Source organism: Lemur catta, chromosome 2, assembly GCF_020740605.2.
Source record: "Lemur catta isolate mLemCat1 chromosome 2, mLemCat1.pri, whole genome shotgun sequence".
Classification (NCBI taxonomy): domain Eukaryota; kingdom Metazoa; phylum Chordata; class Mammalia; order Primates; family Lemuridae; genus Lemur; species Lemur catta.
Window position 1 is genome coordinate 48,718,256 of NC_059129.1, and position 19,723 is coordinate 48,737,978.

General features: G+C 37.9%; 1 protein-coding gene across 2 annotated transcripts in view; it reads right to left on the reverse strand.

Annotated features, from left to right (window-relative positions):
• KIF6 (kinesin family member 6) overlaps positions 1-19,723 on the reverse strand; it is a 367,880-nt gene that overhangs the window by 204,533 nt on the left and 143,624 nt on the right. Inside the window, exons 8-10 of one of the 2 annotated variants that reach the window (XM_045543626.1) lie at positions 15,074-15,217; positions 14,047-14,133; positions 7,482-7,585 (exon numbers count right to left, since the gene is read on the reverse strand). In XM_045543626.1, the coding sequence (XP_045399582.1) occupies positions 7,482-7,585; positions 14,047-14,133; positions 15,074-15,217 (335 nt within the window). The remainder of the gene's footprint in view (positions 1-7,481; positions 7,586-14,046; positions 14,134-15,073; positions 15,218-19,723) is intronic. The other variant, XM_045543625.1, reaches the window with a different exon arrangement.

The following is a 19,723-nucleotide window of genomic DNA, read 5'->3' on the forward strand; positions in this document are numbered from 1 at the left end:
TATAAAGTCTTTCCTCTCTGTTCCCTGCCCTTCACAAAACAACTCCCCTGGCCCCCTCCGCTGGCCGGCTGCCACGGCAGGGCAGCACCAAACCGTCAGCACGCACGTCTGGTCCTCCGCACAGCCACCCTCCTGCGGGATTGTTTGGTCTATCTCTGAGCCCCCAGGTCCTAAGATGGTGCCCAACACGGTGCTGATAGTACTCAATCAGTGTTCATCCACTAAAAAGGATGAATACAGATATCAATTTTTAATTTCAAAATGAGATTTATTTGATGGAAAAATGAGAATTTAATTCTCTTCCTTTAGGTATAATTATTTGCATTTAAATAGAAGCTTGGACATCAATGAAGCTTTTATTAGTACAAATATGTTCTTTTGAAACGGATTCTGTGTGGGTTTTATAATATTATGTGTTTGGGCCGGGCGCAGTGGCTCACGCCTGTAATCCTAGCACTCTGGGAGGCCAAAACGGGAGGATCGCTCGAGGTCAGGAGTTCGAGACCAGCCTGAGCAAGAGCGAGACCCTGTCTCTACTAAAAAATAGAAAGAAATTAACCAGACAACTAAAAATATATAGAAAAAATTAGCTGGGCATGGTGACACATGCCTGTAGTCCCAGCTACTCGGGAGGCTGAGGCAGTAGGATCACTGGAGCCCAGGAGTTTGAGGTTGCTGTGAGCTAGGCTGACGCCACGGCACTCTAGCCTGGGCAACAGAGTGAGACTCTGTCTCAAAAAAAAAAAAAAAAAAAAAAAAAATTATGTGTTTGGTTTTAAACTATATTTAGTCTTAAATTATTTCATTTTATACAGAATTACTTGTTAAAAGAAATGCCCCACACAGGTTGGATTTGGGATATAAGAAAAAGGAAAGACTCACAAGTGACTTCTAATTTTCTGGCTTGGGCAGCTGTAAGGCTTGGAGAGGCGCTGGCTGATGGGGGATAGAGCGACCGAGACCAGGTCTGGAGAAGGATGGAGAGGAGTTCATTTTGGGGCATGGAGAGTTCAGGCCAGCTGTTAGGTAGGAGCTCCTTTTCCCCCCACTTAAAAATAACCTTCCTCTTAAGACCCAGAATTCAACTTGTACAGCGCATACTCCTTCATGTAAAAAACTTAGCGCTTCTTATCCTTCCTTTCCCAATTTTTCCACCTCCTGACAACCTGTTTTAAAGTTGTAAATTTTGCTAATTCTCCCTTCTTGACCTCTTTTATATTTGTTACTATCACTTCTATTGATTCTTCCTCAAGATGGTCTCTCAGACTTTCCTCCTCCTCTCCATCCTTATTGTCACCACTTGGGTCTTTTCCCTCATCCTCACTCTCAACCTGATTATACTATTTTCCAATTCCTCGCTCCAGCCATTCTGTCCCCTTCTATGAGAGCAGCAATCCTAAAAAAAATCCTCATGTAAGTTCTTTCATGGCAACTCTACTAAAATTGTAACTCTTGTTTTATTTTCTTTCCACTTTCTGCTATCTGAAATCCTCTATATTTTAGTTATCTATTTTGTGCATTATCTCTCTCCCCACAAGAATATAAGTTCCATGAGGTCAAGGACATTATTTTGTTCATTCCTATATTTCCAGTACCTAGAACAGTTCCTAGCACAAAGAAAGAGTAAAACAAACATTTATTGAATGATGAATGAACTGTAATACTCTTAAACCACAATAAGTTTCCTAGCCACCATTAAGTAAAATACAAGTTTCTCTATGTATGGTATTCATAACCCATCATGAGGTCACCATTTATCTGTCTCATCCTATTCTTCAATTTCTCAATGAGAACTCAGGATCCTGCCAGGCCAGTTTCAGTTCAGATCCTCATTAGTTACTGCTTGCTATATGCAAGCCCCCATGCTGGTCTCCTGCCATTCTCTGCCCTCCTCCTGCCCCCCAACACCCTCGTTCCCTGTAAGCACCTTTGCTAGAATGGTGCCTTCATCCTCTTGACGTCCATTAAGGTTTATTCAGTGCACTCCATGTGTGAAATCTGCACTGACTCCCCCCATTTCTGAATTCCTACATAATGATTTAGATTTTTATTATTAGAGTCAGTAAATAATGTTTTAAACCATATGTAATAAACCGATATTAAATTTAAAATCATAGAACTGAAAAGAGCACATAAATATCATCTAGTTCAACTCTTTCACTTTACGCATAAGGAAACTTAAATCTAGAGACCCATTAAAAATTAATATGGGTAGAACTGGAACTAGAATTAAAGTTTAAAATTCACAGTGTCCATTTATTATTTTCACTACCATATTCTCTTGTTCTCTATTTTTATATTTCTGTATATAACCTATTATCTACATATTTGTGTGTATATATGTGTGTGTATCTCTGTGTGTATAAGTTTTCCCCAGTAAAATTGTAACTCCTTGGAATTACCTTTTGTATTCTATACTCATGAACCCCCAAAAGCACCCACTAAAATGATTAACATTTAGTAGGTGTTCAATAAATTCAGTTTGAAGGGCAAATTGATTTGCATGAAGATTTTTTTTTTCTGTTAGAAAAGGATCCAGAAGTTTATAGATATCCAGATACTTTGGGCAAACTTGAGTTCATGAAATATGATTCAATTTCATCTCAGAAGTAAAATGCTACTATACTGAAAATATCCCATTCACTTTGATTTGGGACAGGGCACCATGCTTCCAACCTAGTCAAAAGTCTATAAGCTTACTGTTTTACCAGGAACAATGATGTGTGTTTAGAGAATCAATCACAATCAAATCTTCACCCAAGAAGTTCTGTATAAACATTAACTTGGCTATACAGACTTTATCCAGCTGTTTTTAAATTTACCCATGGGGGGAAAAGTTGTAAACTAAAAATATCACAGTAACTGAAGGCTGACATCTAAAATCCTCTTCGATTAAAGCATCCAAGTCCATGCAACAAATATTTACATTCAGTGCTGAAATGTTGGGAAATGGCTCAAAAAATTTGATAGGCTAGATATTAACAGACCTCGTCAAACTGCTCAATGCATACTGCACAGTGTATCATGTCTACAAAATATCTGCTTTATGATATTCTTCAGAGAATGTCTGACAGGATTTCCTTACACCATGCCAATCAACATAAGCCCAGGAATCTGCAGGGCAGAGAAATGGCCAAGAGCTAGAACAATTCTGCCACTCTACCTTGCCAAGCTGTGGGATTTTTCCCCTTTCCAACACCACTATCCCCTGCCTCCTGCCCTACCACATGTAGTTTGGGTGCAATCGGAGGAATGAAGCTGATTCTCATTCTTAAGTAAATGTCCAGGGGCCCATGAAGACAAATAATTACAGACTAATGCCACATTAAGGGCAAATTTTAATTTATCTCTTTTACTTTAAAATGATAAAAGACTCAACTCTGTTGAAATTTAGGTTGTACTGATGTTCTAATCTAGCTAATTATGGCAAAACAGAATGATAACAACAATATAACAGAAATAATTAGAACAGAACACATTCTCTGAATAATCCACACTGTCAGTGTGAACAAATACCAAATTTACTACATTGTTGTGAAACTCCATGCTTTGCTTTGGCAGGGTGGAGGTGGTTTGCAACATTTGTTCTCTGTAACTGTTGACCAGATATCATCAATAAGACAGTGTTATATAGCACACTTCTCTTGACAGCAGAGAAGTCATTTCATTGGGAAGTGTTGGAGTTAGTTAGTAGCACATGAACTAGTTTTACATGATTCCTGAGCTCAGAAGTAATCATTACTATCTCTGCATTCTCACTGTGTTTTGTTTATATCTTCTCATAATGCTTATATATTGCATCATCATTACTTATCTGTCACCACCACTAAATTGTGAGCTTCTTGAGAGCAGGAGATAGGTTTTTCTCATATTTGTGTTCCTCTCAGGGCCTAACATAGAGTTTCGTGAATGCTAGATGAATAATAAATGTTGAATGAATGAATGAATAGATAAATTAACTGGACAAAAAAGCTAATGGCAACTCTATACACTATGTAGAACCTCTTCTGATTGACATTTGTATATTTGTTATCTATGGGTCAACAGAAATCAATCTAAGATCTAAAAGTCCTTTAGTCTTTTTATCTATTGTAACAATTTTATTTCTCTTTGTTCTATCCCCCAAATTCCTGTGAATGGAAAATTTGATAATTTCAATAACTTGTAAACAGAAAAATTCACCTATGGAATAAATGGAAAGTTAGTGAAAAAGACATAGTATAAATACTATGAATATTAAGTATCATAAAGAAGCTATAATAAAATTTGATCATTCTTATTGCTTCTTATACTTTATTGCATTTTTATTTTTGCTAAAGTACAGTCTGTAGTAGTTCTTTAAAAAAAATATCTAGGGTGGTAACCTTTTTGTCTCAAAATTGGTATGTCGGCAAAATGTCTTTATTTCATCTTCACATTTGAACACAAATTTGGCTAGATTCAGAAAAAATACATTTAAAGTACTTTTTGTTTTGTTTTATAGCATCAGATGTTCTTGTTTCCAAAGTTTCTGATGAGAAGTCTGCTCTAAATCAAATTCTTGTATTTTAGTAATATTTTCCCCCTTTCTGGTAAATTTTAGGATTCTTTGCTATATTTTGAAGTTCTGAAAATTTTCTACAATGTGACTATATAGCTAAGCACTTGGTAACTTTTTAATCCTGAAGTTGTACACCCTTTTATTAGTTCTAGAAAATTCTTAGATATTATTTCTTCAACTATTGTCTCCTCTGCATTATCTCTATTTTCTCTTCCACAAACTCCGATTCATTAAATTTTGGTAAATCTAGAGCTGTTCTCCATGACTCTTTTCTGTTAAACTTTCTCTTTATCCATTTATCTTACATTCTGGAAGAATTCCTTAGCCCTGATCTTCTTAGCTCACTAACTTTTCCTTCAGTATTTTTTTATTCTGCTATTGAGCCATCTATTAAGTTCTTAATGACAACAATTAAATTTTTCATATCTAAGACTTCCTCTTGATTTTGTTTTTAAAAATCAAATCCCATAATCTAAACATCTGTACCCCCATAATATGCTGAGATAAAAAAATTAAAAAAAAATCAAATCCCATTCTTGTTTCATGAATGTAATACCATATATTATTTCTCTAAAAAAATTAATCACTCCTTTTGTAGGGCCCTGCAAGTTGTAAAGTCTTCTTGTTCTTGTCTTTCTCAGACTTTTGGCAGTCCTCATATTTCTATTTCTAGCCATTCCTGACTGTGAGCTCATCTTTCCCAGACTCTCAGGTATCTCAGCTTGGGCAGCCAGACTTGGATGAGGGGCTATAAAGCAGCTGCAGGTACTTGTGTTCCTTGTGGTTTTCCATGAGAATAGGGCAATGGGCAGAGCTGAAGATTCTGGTCCTTCTCTGCCAGTTACCTGGGGCTTTTCTATGTTTCTCCATCCTCGGCGCTGGGAAGGAGGAGTGCACAAGGGTTCATAGAGCCAAGTGCACCCACTACAACCGCTCCACCAAATGCTATTCCTAGCCCTCTCCTGCTCCAGGGTTCCACCCTTGCAGACATAGGGCCATCATCACTCTGCACCAGTGTCTTGGTTTATTGTTTTCTCCTGCCCATCTCTATCCCCACCTTTCAGTCTCTCAGGAATTCCTTGAAGCCTCTAGTCCCTTAAGAAGTCCACTTGTTGTTTTTAGGTATGGCGAGAGATTCATGTGTTTCTGTATATTGATTCTATAATTCTCCAGATTTGGTGCAGTAGAGGGAACCGCAGCACATGCTTACTCAATCTGACATGCTGAAACCATCACATTCAGAAATTTACCCTAAAACTGAGCCGCCTGAGCAACATATAGGATATATGGGGATTAGAGAAAACACTAGTACTTACTGGATATGTTGCTCTTGGATACAATTTCCAGCCTTCCCCTGTTTGACTCTGCATCACAGGAAACTGCATTCCCTGACTTCTATAACAACTGAATTCTGGGTAAGCTCAGCCAATGGGCGGCACTGATGGAAGACTGGAAGGGGGATGAGGGAGGAGACAAGGATGCACCCTGGCTGATGTCTTAAATAGCACCTGTGGGTGGCTTCTCAGTGGCCACAGCTCCTGGCAGACAGCACTCATTATGGTCTAGCTCCTGCTGGTCAGCTCCATGGCTTTTGGTAACGTTGCCTTCTCCTGTGGTCCCTGCAGTCCTATGTGTAGGAGCTCCTGATGTTACTGACCTCTGACGTGCTTCATCATTTCCTATTTAGCTGCCAGCAATGCCATTTTCTGTGCAATTTCCTATATTAAGTTCTTTTTGTTGAAAAGCCTAGAGTGGTTTTATTTTCCTGGCTGGATCCTGACTTGCAGATCAAAATTCTGAAGAGGCATTATCTAAGATAATAATTGGTAATTCCTTTCTTTGAGGGGAAAGGAAAACCACAGTGAAGAAGGTCTCAGCTTTCAAAGATCTCAATGTCTAAGATAACCCAAGTTATTTTAAGAAGTGATATGAAAATTTTTAAAATGTGAATTTTTGGCAGTATATTCCCCTTAACTGCCAATATGCCACAAAGTAGTTTTGCAAGGAAAGACTTAGGGGCCTATCATATTAATAAACAGTGTTCTAGAATTAGGAGCTACTATCTTGGAGCAGTGAAAGCTTTGTCTATAACAGAAACCTTGCTTAAGGCTTCTCAAGCTTTAGACCCACCTCAGGGGCCACCATGAAATAGTTTAAAGAAAACTACTTTTCTTGTCTCTCTTATTTACCAGTTTCTCTGTTGAAGGAGTCTTGGATGAAATAGAATATCTTTAGAAAAGACGTATGTGGCTTTTTTCTTATTTGGAAATAGAGAATGCCACTTCCTGTAAGCCTAGTGTATTCTTACCACTCCACAAATGCTTAATAAGCAACACATGAATGACAAGAGCCACCACCGTGGCTCATGATCAGAGAGAGGAGGAGAGCCACATTGTGCCACTGATATACCCTAGGGCTGCAAATCTAAAGGCTCTGACAGATGCTGCACTTGTATAAAGCCCTGAATACCTGCTTTCATTCCCAGTTTGGTTGAGCTACAATATATAGGCCATCTATTTATTAAAGGAGAAAGCTTGCTTTGGCATGGGATAAATTGGTGCTTGCAGCAAGATGCTGTTTAATACAAAGGATGTTTCTTGAATTCCTTTCAGATCTGAGCTCCACAGCTTAAGAGTGTTTGGTGTGTGTGTTTTAAAATTGCATGACTATTATACAATCCCTTTTATTCAACTGGCAGGAGAAGGATATTCCCATCCTCTTTATGCTCTGTTCTTAACTTCCTCAAAGCTGAGGTGGCAAAAACACTGCCAGCCTTATCCAGCTTTTCATGGAAAGCCGCCACTCTTAACTGGCGCCTAAATGCAATTTCAGACTGTCCCAGGAGAACTTCATGCTTTGAGGTGAATTCATAACGTAGGGCCAAAAAAGAAGTTAACATAAACTTTCACTGTTAGAAAGAGAAAAAAGTCTGCCGGCTTACTGAAGGAGCTCTGCTTCTGTGAGTGCCTCTGTCCTCCGCTCCCCAGTGACAATGGCCAGTTCATCCTTCAGCTCCTGGATTTCCTTTTGTAGACGGATGATCATCTACAAATGGTGAGGAGGCAGAGGAAATGTCACCTTCTCATTAAGATGTACTTGGTGGCAGAGAACATACATCTTTTAAAATGATGAACTATTTTAAAGGCACAAAAATGTATGATGACATAAAAAGCACTCCTATACCTACCAGCTAGCTTTGTTAAATCTTAACATTTTGTCAAAATAGTTAAAGAATTTTTTAAACAAATAAAACATCACTGATTTAACAGGAACCGTCTATTCCTATTCTCCTTCCATCCTTCCTAGGGGATCACTGTACTGAATTCAACGGGTATCATTTCCCTGCATGTTTTCATACATTTACTCCATATGCATGGGTGTACTCATAAATAATGTACGGTACCATTTTGCAAGCCTAAATTTTATGTAAATGTTACATTATTGCGTATAATTGCAACTTGTTTTTCCCCTTTACATTATGTTTTTGAGCTTATTTATATTGCTTCACATGGCTCTAGTTCATTAATTTTCATGGATATATAGTATTTCAGTAAATGAATATATCACAATTTGTTCAGCTATGTCTATTGTTGATGGACATTTAGGATTTTTGCTTTTGCTATTAGTGTTACTGTGAATATTATAAATCTTTTTGGACACATATGTGAGAGTTTCTCTATAGTGTGCACCTAGAACTAGGCTTTCTTGGTTGTATGTGCATCTTGCCTTTATTATTACACATATTGTTAAATCACTCTTCAGAATAGTTGTACAAATGTATATTCCCATCAACTATATATGTAAGTTCTTGTTTCCCCACATTTTTGTCACTGTGTAATCTTGACAGATATTTTAATTTTGTCAATCTGGTAGGTATAAAATGATATATCATTTTAGTTCCAATTTGCATTTTTGTGATTATTGGTGAGGTTGGTCATCTTTGCATATGTATATTGGCAGTTTGGGTTTCTTCTCCCAAGAATTATTTATTCATTCTTGCCCATGTTTCAATTGACTTGTTTTTCTTTTCCTCATTGATTTGCAGGATTCTTAATATATTCTAGATGTGAATTTTTTGTTAGCTTTATGTAATGCACCTGTTTTCTCCCAATCTATGTCATGTTTTTCACTTTGTGGTGTTCTTTTTATTAAATGAAAAACAACACATGTATTCATCATTAAATTGGTACTAATCAATCAACACATAAGCACATATGGAAGTAACACTCATTGGGTATTGGGCACGTGGGAGCGGGGAGGAAGGGATGGATAAATTCACACCTAGCAGGTTCCGTGTGTGCTGTCTAGGGGATGAGCATGCTTGTCACTGTGACTCTGGTGGTGCAAAGGCAATTTATATAACCAAAATATTTGTACCTCTGTAATATTCTGAAATTAAAAAAAAAGAAAGTTCTGAATTTTAATATAATTTAATAGCAACTCCTTTGTTTATGGGTTATACTTCTGTGTTTTCTTAAAGAAAATCTATCTTACTGAAACCCATAGAAATATATTCCTATAAGATCTTTTAAAAGTGTTAAAGCTTTGATTTTTACATTTAGGTGGATTTTATTTTGTGCAAGATGTGAAATAGGGATTAAATTTTAATTTATTTTTATATGGCTAACCATACAAGATTTGCTATTATAATTACATTATATGACATGTTTACATACATAAATGCATCTGTTACTGGGCTATTGGTTAAAAACATTTGCCTATTTGACTACATGTATGGCAATACCATACTGTTTTAATTATCATCTCTTGAGAAATTTTGGCATCTAGATAAGACAAGCCCCTGCCATCTTGCTCTTTTCCAAACTAGATTTGGCTATTCTTGGCAATTTTCTTTTCAATATAAATTTTAGACCTAGCTTGTCAAATTCTACCAAAGGCCCCTCTCAAATTTTAACTGGGATTACCTTTAATAAAAAAGCTACTTTGGTAAGACTTATCAAATTAATGATTAAATCATCCTATCCATAAACATAGTGTAGCTTTCCACTGATTCCTTTGTATAAAGATTTATAATTTCCTCTACAAGTGCCTTATATATCTTTTTTTTTTTTTTTTTTTTGAGACAGAGTGTCACTTTGTTGCCCTGGCTAGAGTGAGTGCCGTGGCGTCAGCCTAGCTCACAGCAACCTGACACTCCTGGGCTTAAGCGATCCTACTGCCTCAGCCTCCCGAGTAGCTGGGACTACAGGCATGCGCCACCATGCCCGGCTAATTTTTTTTCTATAGATATTTTAGTTGGCCAGATAATTTCTTTCTATTTTTAGTAGAGACAGGGTCTCGCTCTAGCTCAGGCTGGTCTTGAACTCCTGACCTCGAGCGATGCACCCGCCTTGGCCTCCCAGAGTGCTAGGATTACAGGCGTGAGCCACTGCGCCCGGCCTATATCTTTAATTATATTTTATGCCAGGAATTTAAAAGTTTTTGTTGATATTGTAAATGGAATTTCCATAAACTTATATTTTCTCATTGTTGGCTTCTGGTGTGTAGGAAGGTAACTTATTTCTATGAATGGATAATGTTACAAATAATTTTCTGAATTTTTTTTTGGTTCTGTTTATCATTAAATACTTTTGGATGTTCTATATAAGCAATAAAATTGTCTGCAAGTAATGATAAATGTTTTTATTCTTTTCTAATTCTCATATATTTTATTTCTTGTTATTATCTCATTGTCCTAACTACAATGTCTAAATATAATTCTTAAGATATTCTTGTTTTATCCCCTCTAATATTTCACCTTTAAAATGTTTACTGTAATTTGTGGTTAATACCCTTAATCAGTTTAAAGATTTCACTTATATTCATAGTTTGATGGGTCTTTTTAAGGTATAGATGAATGTTTAATGTTCTCAAATACTTTTTCTGCAACTAGTGATAAGATCACATAAATTTTCTCTTTTAAACTGTGAATGTGATGAATCATATTAATTCATGAGATTAGTTTTTTACTATGAACTATTTCAGATATACAAAATGGGATAAAAGAATACCTCGTACCCATTACTTACCTTAAGTGAATAACCACGTATCCACTACTTAAGAAATAAAACATTACAGACCCTGTTTTGAAGCCCTCACCCGTGTATAGCCTTCCCTAAATGAATTTTCCATTACTATTATTGTAAATTTCATTTTTATTTTTCCTGTTTTTTTCCTTTTATTACACATTGGTATATTTCTAGTGATAGCTTATCCTTAAATTCCTGAAATGAGCCCAACTAGGTCATGATACCACATGCCATATTAATGATCTTATGATCATAATACAAAATTCCTAAAACAAAAATTAGCAGGCTGAATTGAGCTTTTATTCATTTTTGAATATTTGGTATTACTCCAAACTTAAAAAAACAAAACAAAACATTGAGTGTAGTCCTTTTTCCTTCCTTCTTTCCTCCTTCCCTTTCCTTGCGTCCCTGTGCTTCCCCTCCCCTCCCATTCCTTTCCCTTCCTTTCCTTTCTCTCCTTTCGGTAGCTTTGCTCATTTCCTAACTTCTTTGCTTGGAGGTTTCCAGACTAAGAGAGTTGTAGAATTTGAACTTCAAACCCGTGTGAGGTAGAGCCTAGGGTTTCAAATGTTCACAGAAACTACTTTTTGTTCTACCTGGAGTCCAGTCTAAGGCAGACAAGCTGCCCTAACATCTCCCTGTGCCAGTAGCTAGTTTTTTTTTTGTTTTTTTTTTTTCTGGTTCATCCTTTCACTGGTTTTATGTTGAGGAGAGGAGAGGACGTCTTAGGTTCAATATTCATCTTGCAAAGCCCCAGGCCTTTCTATCCCTTTGTTATAACCCCACTGCTCCACTCCGAGACAACTGCAGTCTCAGCTTTGTTTCTGGCCCAGGAGAATTCCCTTACTTCCTTTCAACCTCAGATATGTATTTCAAAGATACTTGTGAAATTTTATATAGGTGACTTTCAAGTTATCTGAACCACATCGACAGGACCAGGAGTCCCGAAGAACATGATACTGAGTGTTTTGAACATGTCGGTGCCCCTAGAATTTTGTTTAAATATACCAGACAGTGTGGGTTTTGTTAGTTTGTTTCTTTTCAAAAATATTCTCAGTATTATTCAGCCACACAGAATGAAAATCCTAAGACAAGAACTTTGTGAGTCATTCATTTTTACCCTGTTCTTCTAAATTAATATTGATGTCATATTTTCTACTTTTACTAAGGCTTTTAAAGTCAAATCTTACGTCAAATTATTTTTCTATCTTACTGAATAGAAATCTCAAAACTAAGCCCAATTTCCATGGTTTTGAGATTAGTATAGTCACACCTCCCATAAAATGACTGCAGGAGCTCTGGAATTAGAGCCACCCTTAGACTTTGGCCCATGCCCAGTCTCCACAGACTCTTGTCATGTTCACAGTGATTTAATCACCTTGTCTCTCTGAGGTACCCACACTTATAAAGAAAGCAGGGCAAACCCTTGGTGATCCTGATCTTAAAGGGCTGGCTTCACATTTGCCATTAAATTTTGAGAGTAATATACGCAAAATCCCCAAAACCAAGCTTTGTCTTGGGTGGTTTGTAGGACAAATCCTCAATCGTTACTTGTGCTTCAGAGAAGCTCCATACATAAAATAATGAACAGTAATGTCAGTTTTTAGAAGCAATTATAAAAGAGACCAGGAAATAACACTTGTCAATTACCAGATTATTTTGTACCAGGAAGATTCCAACATTTGTTCAATTATCAGCTATTAGCTTTTGACACCTGATTTCTCTTTTCTTTAAATCTCTCACAGACCTACATCAAACACATGATAATATTTACCTCTCTTCAAATTCCTTCAAAGAAAAATCTCTCTAGCCAAATTCTCCAGTGTCTAATATGTTTATTTTCCTTACATTATGAACTAACTTTTGTCTTTAGGCAAACCACTCCATTACTGTCTTTCTCACTCTGCACAGCAGTGCTACAGGGCTGATGGAAAGGTAGGGCCAGCAAAAAGCTTCACCCGAGGAGTTCACGTTCTGTTTCCTTTTTCCAGCAGGAGCACTGTGTGGTGCTAGTATCTGACTGCACAGATCCTGGAAATAGATCCTGCTTCACCCACTGTTTTCTCCAGAGGAGAATTCCATTAGGGGAGCCTGGTGCTGCCTGCGGTGAGCAGGACAAAACAGATAGCTTCATTATTCCTTTGTCCTCCTTTCCTTCTATCTTTCAGTGGAATGATTCCAGGGGAGAAAGGGCAAACAACTGATAAGAAGTAATTAATATGGCTGACAGTGATTTGAGAAATGCTTTTTTGAATTTGAGAAATCTGTAAATGAATCGCTGTCAGTAAAGATTTCACATCTTTTTTTAAATAATGCCTACTACTAATCCTAATAACAGCTTATTTTCTAGAGAAGTAAGAAAAGCTGAGTAATTTGAAAAATAATATAATCTTTTCTCTCTCTCTCTTTTTTTTTTCTGAGATAGTGTCTCACTCTGTTCCCTGGGCTAGAGTGCAGCAGCGTCATCGCAGCTCACAGCAACCTCAAACTCCTGGGCTCCAGCGATCCTCCTGCCTCAGCCTCCTGGGTAGCTGGCATTAGAGGTGCTCACCACCACACCCTGCTAAGGTTTCTTTTTTTTTGTAGAGACGGGGTCTTGTTCTTGCTCAAGCTGGTCTCAAACTCCTGAGCTCAAGCAATCCTCCCGCCATGGCCTCCCAGAGTGCTAGGATTACAGGCCTGAGCCACTGTGCCAGGCATATATAATCTTAATTATAGAATTGGACAAAATTAAAATGTTTTATTTTAGCATTTTCAGTGTTGTCATGAGTTGATTCAGTGTTGCATTTCATTTGTAGAAAAATAACAAAATAGAGATAAGAGAAAATATCTGCATTTATAATGAGCAGCTGAATCAGGTAACATGTAAAAATTTTTTTTTTGCTTAAAAAAGCTGCTTTAATAAAACAGTATTTATTGTTATAAAACTAGAAGCTTGGCTATTGTTCCATGGATCAAACCCACAATTGATTTTTAAAAATCTCTGGAATAAGTAACAGATTAGTTATGTAAAAGATGGTCCTATGTATTAACCATTAGGACTTCTCTTTCTTTATAAGCTTTTATGAAAGATGACCAATTATTGTCTCTAGAAAGTTAAACTGATGTAATTTGAAGGTCTAGGTTCTGCATATAAATATAATTGGTTATGATTCTGCTGAATGATCCTCAGAACTCACTGCACATCTTGCTAGTGAAGCAGATGAGAAGAGCACAGGCTCTTGAGTCAGGCTGTTTGGGTTTGAAGTCAGTACTGTGACTCTGAGCCAGACTTAACAGCTTAGTGCCTCAGTTTTGTTACCTGTAAAGTGGATCTAGAAATAGCATCTACTCATAAGGTTGTTTTGAGAATTAAATAAGTTAACATATTTCTAGCACTTAGGACATTGCCTGGTACAGAGTAAGTGCCCCTTCAAGTTTTGGCTAATCTTTGATATACTTCGATTTTGTTAACATGGTCAGTTAAAAGTTGCTTACCAATCTGGGATCGATTTCTTCATTAAGAACAGCTTCATTCTTTATTAGCGCCACTCGTTGTGCAAATCTACACGTCGATATAGACTCCTAAGAAAGAAAAATAACTTCTTAACATAGATGGCACAGAGAGATTTTTCTCTCTAAATAAAACTTTTTATGCACAGAAAAAAGATGCTCATGCAAAGGGTGATATGTGTAAAAAAACACAATGAGGACATATGCCTCCAAATTAGGAAGCTTTGCTCTAGGACATTATTTTTTAATCAAAATTTTGCTTTGGCTTAATAAAATGACCAGTGCCCAAAAGTTGAAGGTCCTAAGGTCTTAAGTGGCAACTGTACAGTATGTATTTTCAACTATTGATCTGTTAAATCAGAACTATATATAAAAATCATAACCATAGAAGGTACCATAATCCACAAACATGAAAGCCTAAAAAATAAATATTTGTAACAGATCAAAAAGATAGGCCTTTCAAGGCATTTTACAATCAAAGGCTTGGCCTTGTTTTGAGAATTACTCTCCCACTTTCTGTTTTCTTCTTTTGGAGAGCATCCGGACCCCAAACATGAAAGTGAAATGCATGAAACATCAACTGGCTCTAAAGGAACCAAGAAAAACCATTCAGCAGCTAGCCCCTGCCAAAGCAATCTGGGAGCTGCACCCAGCAACACATCTAGGGACATATCTCAGAGATATCTCCAAGGTATCCAGATCCTAGCAATCAGAAGCTGAAGGGTTGCCTCTCTCATTTCTCTGGGTCAGGTAATTAACCCATCAGCAGGCCTTTCAAAGTTTACATGTGAGGCGTCTTCAAACCATCCTGGGCTATGTGAAGTCAGTTCTCAAACAGGGCAATAATGATGCTGGCAACTAAGCCAAAGCTTGAACTCTGTAAGGCATTTATCTCTGCAGGAATATCTCAACCCTGCTGAAAAAGTGGAAACCCACCCAGGACCCTCAATTTGATCTCATGAACTAGCATAAAATCCAGATTAAGATCTCCAGAAAAAAAAAAAAAACATACGTCAATATTCCTTTTCTCTAGTGAGAGTGTTGCAATCATAGTTGTCATGCAGTTCCCTCCCAAACTGTCTCTTAAGACACTGGTCATCATGGAGTTCCTATAAGGAATGTGTGAACGGTGTTTTTCTGAAAGGGCAATGATCACCTGTGGCAAAGTGGAAAAACAATGGCATTAACTTAGTAGAAAATGCATACCTGACAAACAAGTGAGCTTCAATAGCAATGAAAATACAAGAAGAAATAATAACTAAATGCAGGGTGACACTCAAAACTTGGGCATAGAATAAATATCTTAACAACATTCAGTACAAAAATGGAGAAGATGGAATAAAGTAAATGTAGCATAAATGTAACATTGTGAGCCCTGTAATTTTTGGACAGATAAAAATAACTTGTATAGAATTGGATACACTATTATTCTGTTTTCAGCTATTGAAAAATTTATATAAAAACACAAGAGTAAATCATGCCTGATTACTTTAAACCTGCCAAAATTGGGCTATATGCCCTATCTCCAAGGTAGACAAGACAGAACAATAAATAAGACCTAATGGAAGAAGGATAGTGGTTGAGATCCCAGATTTTGGTGCAAGATTGTCTAAGGGCAAGTCCTAGTCTTACTAGGGCATGTCACTCAACATCTCCTCCTCAGTCTCCTTATCTGTAAAATAGAGATAAAAACAGTATCTACCTCACAGGTAGTTGGGATGATTAAAAGAGTTAAAATGTGTAAATTACTTTGAGTAGCACCTAGCCCATAATAAGTGCTGTATGCATGTTTGCTATCATTGTAAGTGATGGGGTACTTTACGTTTGTTTAACTTCAGCTTGCTCATCTTGCTATCCATGAGTTTCCTAGGTACTCACTAGGAAGATACTAGAGGGATGAATGTCCAGTGGACGAAAGGCTACTGGGCCCATCCCAGAGAGAGGCACCAGGGCTCAGGGTTATCCTGGGCAGATAAATCCAATGCTAGGATGTTCATTGCAAAGCAGCAGGAATCAGTTACCCACAGACTGTGTCTTCAGGGGCATTACAAGATTCTGGCTCCTGAAAATACCTCTGCCAACGCTTGTCATAGTTCTAGTTCCCCTTCCTCCCAGGTGTGAAATTCCCATCATCAGAACCTCTTCTACTCCTTCAGTTTACAAAACAAGACGGGAGCACTGCTTTTTGAAGGTTGTTTTGAAGTAAACATACAACTATAACACTAGTCTCATTTAAATTCATGACCACAGATGTTACTACAATCTAGCAATCCTGAAATGTCTCCCTCAAAAATCACTTTTCAACTCTCATAAATGAGGCCTTTGCTCCTTTTTATTCAAACTGCCAACCACCCTCTCCTCCTCTCACCAATTTCAATTTGAGCTGATGGCCACACTGCTACCAGAACTATCTTGTGCCTCTATCACTAAATCCTGTGTACACGCTGCCCTTCCTCTTGGTACTGTCCTGCTCCAGGCTAAGGCCAGCACTCCATTATTTCCCTCCTCTGCTCTCACTTACTTTGCTCCTACAATTACCTCCTTTCTCTTCTGTATTAAATTCTCTCCCTCATCTGGATGATTTGCATTCTGCATGCCCACTACACTACTACACTAAGATGGCTCTTGGCCAAGGTCATCAGCAAGCTCCATTGTACCCAAAGCATTGATTGCCAACTTACTAGACTTCTGAGTTGAATAAGCACTCAACTTAGGTACTCATTGTCTACTCTGGGAAACACCTTGCTAATTAGAACACCACCTTTTCTTGGTTTTCATCTTTCCTCAAAAACTAGTTAACGAATGCTTCCTTTTCTTTTCCCAAATTATATGTATTGGAGTGTCCAGGGAAAGCCCTTGTGAGGAAACACTTTTGAGCAAAGATTTGAATTATGAGAAGCGGAAAGCTGCAGGAAAATCTGGAGCAAGAGCATCCCAAGTAAAAGGAACAACAAGTTCAAAGCCTCTGATGTCAGGATAAGCTTGGCATGTTGGACCACCAGTAAGAAGGCCATCATAGGCAAGGGGAGCATGACAGGACATGAGGTCAGATAGGTAGACAGGGACCAGATCACACAGGAGCTGGGTTATTATACTAAGTGTACTGGGAAGCAAATAGAAGGTTCTGAGTAGGGGAGTGACTTGACGTAACTTACATTTTATAAAGACTCCTCTGGCTGCCATGAGGAGAATAGATGACACAACGGCAAAAGTAGAAGCAGGTAGACTAATCCAAAGCCTTGCACAGCTGTCCAAGCAAGGGACCATGGAGGTTTGAACTGGAGTAAGAAGAGGTGGAAAGAAGTGGTCCAATTCTTGGTAAGTTATGTAGGTAAACCCAATAGAAATTGCTGAAGGATTGGATATTAGGGGAGAGAGTAAATCAAGGATGATGTCTAGGGTTTTGGCCTGAGCAATCAGGTAGGTGGTAGAGCCACTGATAATGATGGGTAAGGTCTAGGAAACAATCATACTTGGGGATAGAGAGGAGAGAAAATCAAGACTAGAACTCCAGGTGGAGATGTAGAGTTGTCAAGTAGATAGCTCAGGGAAGAAGTTGAGATTGATGGCATAAACTGGAAAGATGTAAGGATATAGATGCATATAAAAGCCAGGGGACTGGAGAGATTACATAGGGAGAGAGTGTAGACAAGAAAGAAAAGAGGATCAAGAATGATCTCTGGAGCACTCCAACAAGTGAATAAAGTACAATTTTAAATAGTGACAAGTAGTAGAAGAAAAATGGAGTAACAGCCTGGAGATAGGTGTATTATTTTTAATGTACGTGATAAAAGCAAGAACCCAGGATCTGGGATCAGAATCTAGCTTATCCACTTGTGTGATCTTAGGCAAATCTCTTAAATTTATTCGCTTCAGTTCCCTCCCCTGTAAACGTGGGATTAGAATGCCTGTCTATCTCAAAGAAATGTTTCAAAGATCAATAGAGATAATTTTTGGGATAGTTCTTAGTAAAACAAAAAGCCCTCGGTGTTGTGGAGGAGTCTATAGGAAATGTTCTTTATGATCCCTTTGGAGACTAGATTTTACCATAAAAATTCAGTCCTGGACCATTTCTTTAGGAGGGGACCCCGAGCAGGTATGTCGTCAGCTCTCAAGGAGCTTTAGAAGTGCCATAATAAGCCCAGCCCACTTGGAGCGTGTACAGATCTTCAGAGAGACTCAGAAATGGCAGGTATCTGGGAGAGAGGCAGAGGTAGATTATTCTTTGTGGGGCTGCTGTGGTTCTTTAGATTGAGCAGGAACCAAAGGATCTTCTGAATGGCACAGGGGAAGGCGGTGGTCACAAAATCTGATTTTTTTCATGTTTACTTTCATTTTATATTTCATGTATAAATACAATGACAGATGTTCCTGAAAGCATTCTAGAAGCAACAGAGAGTAGAACCTCATGTTACACTTAATAATATCTCCAAGCACCTAGAAACTGTGCCTGGAATCAATAACTCGGTTTACTATTTAATGAGTTAAAGAGACTGTCTTTTAAAGAGCTCAGAAGGGTGTAAATAATGATCCTCTGAAAACTGACAAAGATTTGGAGTGGTGAGAACTGGTACTGGAACCATTAGTTTTTCTCTTGAAACAACATATTCAGTGGAAGCCAAATGAAACTGAAACTCTGGAAAAGTCCCACTTATGTCGGATAACTGGCCGAAGGCAACCCCGATTCTGATTTCCGTAGTGGTAGAGAGCAAACACTCTTCGTTCCCAGTGGTTTCTCACTTGATGTTTGGGTTGATAGAGATCACGGGTCACTCCAAGAGCACTCGGTGAGGTTTAGGACAAGCACACACAGCTCCCTTCCTTTTCCCCCCAGGGACTCAGTTTCTAGGGCCAAGATGTACCCTGTTATTGTGGCTTAAAATATTTTTGAGGGGACTTTTTGGAAAAAGTACTGCATACACAAGGAAAACTCCAAAACCAACACTACTCTGGCAAATAGCAAGTTATTTACTTATGAGCACAATAAAGTACATTCAACTCAGACAGGCTCTACCCGGCTAGCAGGTGTGCACCTTTCTAGCAGGTGTGAGGTCTCATAGTTATGGCCAGAAGGGCAATTATAATTCTGCATGGATTTCTAGACCAGTATAGGCTAATTAAAGTAAGACAGGTTACCAAACTATTTCCCTTTCCTTCTCTATCTTATATATTGAAACTGAGAAAGAGGGGATATAATTAATTACCAACAATTATATGGATCTCTATTACAGCTTTTGTCTTACTGTATTGTTAAGTATTTGTTTGTATGCTTTGCTGTTTTGCTAGATAACATGATAGCTCAGCCTTTTTCTCAGTCATACATTTATCCCCACTGCCTAACATAACTCACAGTACCCCGTGGACACTCAATCACAATTTGTTGAATGAACGAAAGAAGCTATTAAACTAAATTGTGTTACACTTCCAGTCTCATTAGCCACATAATAAAGTATTATATAAAGAGAATTTGATTATAAAATTCCTTGAATTCTGTTATTTTATTAAGTATCTTCCTACTCTTGTTATTGTTCTTATTCCCATGCACTCCTTGGTTCTCTCTCACTTATCTCTTTTGTGTGAAATTCCAAAATCTCTCTTCTACCCACCTACTTGCTCTCTAGCAGCTACCTCTAGACTCACTCAACCTCACACATCCATGTCC